A 6,646-nucleotide genomic window follows, 5' to 3' on the forward strand; every position below is an offset into this window, starting at 1 on the left:
GAATTCTGAGGAAATTTTGGGAAATTTTGGGAAATTTTTATACACTTCTACCCGAGCTCGTGCGAATAAAAAGACTCAGCAGAACTTCCCAAAAAATTTCCCGAAAATTTTTTATATTGTCACAATCACACGTCCTCGAGCATGTGCCAATTTTCCCACATGGCTCATTCTGATAGGGTGAGGTTTAATTTTACTTTTCGTTTCAGCTGTTGAATAAACTCACGGTCGCATTGGAGTTTTACCCGCTTTACGTGAAGTGGCGTCGTAATACTCTGTGAAAAACGCGATATTCGCGGTGATATGCAGTAGTCGTGAAATATGTTTTTCATATCACTAGGGTGAAACTCCATTTCATATATATCACGTTTGTTATATTATTGTTGCCATTTGAAACGATTGTTTTTTGGTCTTTACTGTGGAGTGATTTTAATTGCCGAACTTTTCAGATTGGGTTCGACAGCGCTCGCCTTTGACAGCCCCGCGTCCCTGGGTGCTCTCCTGTCTGAAGTTGCTAAACCTGCATTTGAATGCCAAGGCTTGGCAGCAGCGAGAGACGCCGCTTGCTTTATCACTTGGGCGGTCGCAAGGGGGGTCTGCGACAGGGAGGTTGTTAGGAAGAATCTGGATATGATTTTGAGGCTTCTGGTGAGACATTTTTGGCGCATCCTATCGAAAGTATTACCTCGTGTTGATTGTGGAAGTTTGAGCAGTAATTACTGCTTGTGAGATTTGCGGTGTTATGACTCAACCCTCGAAAAGGAGTCTGTAATTTTAAAACAATTAGTATAACAGTCTGTGCTAAGTCATATATCAATTGTGGTGGGATAGCACAAGGAAAGAAGATCTTGCTTTGGATAATCGACAGAATTATGGTATTAGTCTGAAATTTTGGACTGAAGAAACAGTGATGATATTCGTATTATGTAGTGAGCTAGGACAGAGTAGCTGAGGATGTATCTAATGGAGTTTCACCTGTTTTACGTGAAGTGGCGTCGTAAAACTCTGTGAAAAACGCGATATTCGCGGTGATATGCAGTAGTCGTGAAATATGTTTTTCATATCACTAGGGTGGTAAAACTTCAATGTACAATTCATTGTACACGGTCAAAGGAAGAGCCATGCACAAGATTGCGCGCGCCTTTACTAGATGAAAATGCATGCTACTACTCTACAGCTGATGATGGTTGTCTCATCGTCGGCTCCAACTTTAGTGTTTAGCCTAGTTAAGGGACAGCTGATTGTGTGGAGTATCGCTACTGGGAATGAAGTCCGTCAATCCACTATCTGTCAGATCTGCTCGTCTCTGCTGGATCCGAATATTATTGTTCGGCGAGCGGCCTCAGCAGCGGCTCAAGAGATCGTCGGTAGATTAGGATGTATGAGTGCTGATGATCCTGGTTTCCTGTTTGTGAATTTGGTCGACTACTGGACTGTTGCAAATCGAGTTCATGCGGCTACTACTCTTCTGGGTGAAGTTGCAAGTATGTTAGGTGGCAAACACATGCATGGAATCGCGATATAATGGAGTTTCACGTTTGATATTTCACAGTTCTTTTTGTGGAAAAATATATAACGAGTGAATAACGCGTAAAACGCGTGAAATGTGCTACGTGGAGGGGAATATTCAATTCACTTGATATCACGGTTTTCGCGTGGAACAGGTGAAACTCCAATATATGAGTTTATGGGAACTAATATATGTACATGGTCAACTACATGTGTTGATGACAATACGAGAAGTGTGAGAAAATTAGAGTTGGTTGCTTTACACTTTTACTCGAATTCATGTCTGAGAGTTCAGCTGAGGGAAGCGAAAATACATTCGAAAATTCGAAGAAATTTTGGAAATTTTCGTTTTAGAAATATGAAACACCTGAGCGAAGATATGTTACTCCAGCACTACCGTGAATGAGTGATCTCATTTCAGGCAAGCTCTTGAGAAGCGATCCTAACTTGGTGTCTTTTGTGTTGGAACATCTCTACCGTTTACATCTACGGTGAGGGGAACTATGGGTCAGTTTCGTGCGTACGAGGATTTACTCGGTTGGGAAATTTGGAATCGATTATGGAATTTTTCACTCGGACGATTATGCGGCTCTGAGATTGAATCTGGGGTCGCTGAATAAACCGATCAGAATCGCTTCTCATACGTATGCTAGAATCGAACTCTGAATTCCAGAATTCATTTAATGCAAATGGGTGAGTTACTCTCTCGTGGGGCGAGCGCTTAATTTTATGGCGAGTGACGATGTTATCGCTTTGGCAGGAGTACCGACAAGAGAACTAGAGAGCTGGCAGCACGGAGTGTAGGCGCGCTGGTGCCCTTCGTGGATGATAGTCATCTTAGTGAGGTAACGAGAAAAATGTCATCTGTGGGATTTGAACCCGGGACCTCCTCAGTTTATAGCGGACAAGCTCTTACCGGCGTGCCTGGAGGAGACGACAACTCATCCGACGATTTTTCGTCATGGAGCATTGTTGGGTGTCTCGGAGGTCGTGGTGGCGTGTGAGGACCTGGTGAGGATTGGGAAATGTACACGCATGCAGTTATTCGTTGGAGATTAGTACAGCTTTCACTGAGTTACTAGTAAATAAACATATATTGATTTATCCATACCTGATATTGTCTTATTGTACAATATTAAATTTATATTTAATATATCCCTATTTAACATTATATGCCTAAGATTTGAGAAAATACCGAAAAAGGAAAAAATTGGGAAAATACACTCCAAAATAGTTGGAAATATGTTCCTCTCTTGATGACGGTTTCATTGGAAACTACTTGACTAAAGAGTTGGAGAAAATTAGGGAAATGCTAGTTATAATATATGGACATCAACTTTGATGTGATACGAATACTACTATCGGTCCGGGAGAATATGCACATGGTCAACTACATGTGTTGATTATATGCATATCAAATTGCCACGCACTCCACGGTGGAGTTTCACCCGTTTTATGTAAAGTGGCGTAATACTCTGTGAAAAACGTATTCATCAAGTTTATTTTCCACTAGTGTTTTTCATATCACGGGTGAAACTCCAATATTACCATTTCTAAAGATGTATAATGTCAAATTCATTGACTAGTTCAACGCAACGAAAGTATAGTAATATTTGCATTTGTTACGGTATGGGAAAATATGCACATGGTCAGCTATGTGTGTTGGCGAGAGTATAAAAATTTGAAGAAATTTTGGGAAAATGTTGTTGGTTTCTGTACACTTCGTATGCAAACTCCTGAACTCAGCAGAGGAAAGCGAACATATGTTCCTCCTCCAACACCGTTGCGAAATTATTCCCAAACCCGGAAAAATTTACCCATTTTATTACATCACTATCATCGTTCTTAATTCCTTTCCCGAGGGCCGCTTTGCTATCAGCCGAACTGAGTTCTTCCGTAGTATCCTGTAACGGGTGTGGCTCAGATCAACAGGGACGAATCACGCAGCGGGAAGATTTTGGATACTAACACGGCGACTTTGATACGGAACATTGTTCCCAAGCTGGAGAAAGCTCGACTGTATAGAGGGAGAGGAGGGGAGATGATTAGAGCAGCGGCGTGTTCGTTGATGCAGGCCGTTTTTTATGTGGGTGAAATGGTCCGAAATAATCGTTGACACGCGTGTTAATTAGGCACGAAGTTGCATTCCATTGAAACCGAATACAATCCCTCGGTACATCCAAAGCATTAACTCGAGCATACGTCACTTTACCGCTGCGGTAATGTCGATGAAATTACACAAGAAAAACCGCTTCGCTCCGCCGTTTTTTCAGGTCCAAATTGCTGCTGCAGAAGCATTGATGACCCTGGTTGCGTGCCGACCCAGTGAAGTTACTTCTGATGAAATCGGGAAAATTGAAAAAGAGTATATTGAAAAACTTGAGGTTGCTGATGAAAATGTGGCGGCGCGACGAGGCTATGTTTTGGCGTTAGCATTAATAACGAGAGCTCGAAAGACTCCTCCTGAGGATCCTGTGGTATCACTTTTCGTGAGGGAAGCGAATGCATGGCCGCATCATCCGATTTCGAAGGACCTTGTTGATGCTGAAACGCGACGCTGGGCAGTATTAGGACTACTCGGCGTGGTTCAGAGTGAAGTTGTTGTGGATGCTGTCGTGGAGACTTTGATACGATGTATGGTTGTTGATTATGCTACGGATAGTAGAGGAGATGTCGGGCGATGGGTACGAGAAGGTTCGGTTCGAGGTGTCTCGGAAGTTCTTGCGGGAAGGTCTATGAAAGCGTTTGTTGTTGATAGCAGTCTGGCTGCACTGATCTCGGCGAGTGTGAGTAGATTGGACCATGTTAGAGTTGTTGCTATTAGTGGTATAGAAGACATTATTGTTGGGCGAGGCTGTCGGGGGGGAGAGCCGTTCGAGAAGGTGAGGGTATGTTCGATGTCTCTTGAGGAAGATACGGAATAGGTCCGATAGCTGATCGTCTATAGCGCGCAGAAGTTTAATATGTAAATGTGGAGGATTTATTTTTCCCATGAATAACCTGGACGTGACGTTTATAGTGAAGGAACTGTCTTTTTCAGGGTCTCGAAAGGTTATTATTTTTTCACACTTGCGTATCAAATTGACACACACTGTATTCTTCTACACGGGTACTGAATGTATAGTGGTTGTTGCTCAGGTGTATGCGACAGTTCGGAAGAATTACGACGCTCCTCCTCGTATCGATTCACTCCAGCTGCCCTCGAATGCGGTCACCACGTTTGAGCTGAGATGGCCAGCACTATGGGGTGACGTATTGGAGCTCTACCGAGGGAAGGAGAAGATGAACGTATTTAGATCTGGGTTGATGTCGATGAGAAAATTCCCCGCGGTTCGTGATAAACTAGTGATACTCTCATCAGTGGTGTCGTCAGCAGCAGTCTTTCCCATGGAGTAGCACAGAAGCATCAGAGGCTCTCATAGCCTGCTGAAAGGAGACGAATATTTCGTGTGACTAGCGCAGTTACTGCTGATTTGCGGCGAAAATAATACTGTCGCTGTTTCCGACGAAAGCTGATCGTGATAGTCGTTTTCTATACCGTGGTGACTACGACGGAGCTGTGCTCGCAAGAGATCTATTGTGTGAATGAAAATGAAGTGAGCGAAATTGTGAAAGGAATTGTAGCTGAATTACGAGGATCTCGAAGTGTTGCTAAGCTGCGAGAATGTGCCGTGTGCCTTTCTACGGTGTATTTTGGTATACTCCCTGTATCGACTGAGACGAAGACTGAAATAGAACTCGCGCTGTTCGGTCGTCTTTTGTGTCATGAGTTTCCGAAGATTCGTCATGCAACAGCAAAGACGATTTATGAGAAATCTTTGCTGTGCGCGACGCGGAGGGATGAAGATATGTTTGATGTTATAATAGAAACTGACTGGACTGCAGATGAGGTGGTTTGGAAAGAAGTGCACTTGAAGATATGTGAGCGGATTGGTGTTGAAGCCGTGGTGGAGCAGGAAGCGGCGATGGTGAAAATGAGAGAACCGTACGTGTTTGGTTACGCTGATTTTGTGAGAGAAGAATATCGTTGAATTCGATAAATCATGATTTCGAGAAAAAATGAGTTGTTGAGTTTATTTTTACTCGAGCTAGACTTCGAGAGGGTGAAAGTGGAGGATGTTGTTGCATCGTTGTGATGTATTCACACAATTGTTGTCTCCTTCCTTGGTATGGATGGCGACCATGGGGTTAAGGATATTGGTATAACAATTGTATGGTTACATCACAATCGTTTCCGCCCCGTAGCACACAATGTGTCTCTCTCGGGTGGAGGAATCCCTTAGTCGAGCTTATGATAGTGTACACAGGTTAAGACTGCATTGTAACTTACAATTTGGTTTCAGATCCCTACCCGAGTGCCTTACAATTTGTAAGGCGTTCTCCTGCAATTATATGCAGTGTGGTGTTATCTGAAATAACTAATACATCCGGCTCTTCTTGGCGTGTTGTTCCTATGGGAGAGTGGAAACACGATATCAACGGTTGGATCAATGAACATCAAATGGAACAAGTGGTTTTTGACTCATCATAGAGTAGTCTGGCGAGGAAGACAAGTATCACAAGAAGCTGAAACTAGCAGAGGCACTTGTGTAAAGCATTTCCTCACACGAAGGAATATGAAGTTCTCATGTGCTCGTGTTTACTATTACACTGGACTTTTATAACCCTAGTGATATGAAAAACACTTGTTGAAAAGTGTCTCACGACTACTACAGGGCGCGAATATCGCGTTTTTCACCGAGTTTTAAGACGCCACTTCGCTTAAAACGGGGTCGTGAAACTCCAATGACGTGAGTATGAAGTATGAAAGCCTGTCGTTATATGGTAGTGGTTTCTCCATCACTGAAACTGTAATGCTCTTGAGAGCCGCTGTGCTCTTTCACTCTGCGAAGAACTCAATTCTCGGTGAGCAAGGTAAACGATACATTGAATATCACTGAGTGTAATTTGATTCACTGATTAATTAACATACTTTCAGATCGACAGGTTACTCTGAAACATGTGAAGATGTTCATCGTCAAGTTTTCCGGATATTTGGTCGTATTAAATTCACGACGTTTATGTGCAATGAAATTCGCATTCACTGAACCTGAGTCGCGGCCTCTCATAGAGTGGAATCTACTTGTAGCTTTGGAGTTTC

At 43.0% G+C, this 6,646-nt stretch overlaps 1 protein-coding gene across 1 annotated transcript in view; it reads left to right on the plus strand.

The window, feature by feature from the left end:
- Positions 1-5,642, plus strand: part of Pmar_PMAR019472 (beta-tubulin cofactor d, putative) — a gene marked incomplete at both ends in the record, with an annotated part of 7,980 nt that extends 2,338 nt beyond the window's left edge. Inside the window, 9 exons of the mRNA XM_002772608.1 lie at positions 447-645; positions 1,292-1,481; positions 1,928-1,997; positions 2,267-2,306; positions 2,401-2,517; positions 3,780-4,388; positions 4,645-4,794; positions 5,286-5,516; positions 5,595-5,642. Coding sequence (XP_002772654.1) covers positions 447-645; positions 1,292-1,481; positions 1,928-1,997; positions 2,267-2,306; positions 2,401-2,517; positions 3,780-4,388; positions 4,645-4,794; positions 5,286-5,516; positions 5,595-5,642 — 1,654 coding nt within the window. The remainder of the gene's footprint in view (positions 1-446; positions 646-1,291; positions 1,482-1,927; positions 1,998-2,266; positions 2,307-2,400; positions 2,518-3,779; positions 4,389-4,644; positions 4,795-5,285; positions 5,517-5,594) is intronic.
- Between the last annotated feature and the right edge of the window lie 1,004 nt (positions 5,643-6,646).

This window comes from Perkinsus marinus, assembly GCF_000006405.1.
Source record: "Perkinsus marinus ATCC 50983 genomic scaffold scf_1104296960662, whole genome shotgun sequence".
In the NCBI taxonomy this organism is placed as follows: domain Eukaryota; phylum Perkinsozoa; order Perkinsida; family Perkinsidae; genus Perkinsus; species Perkinsus marinus.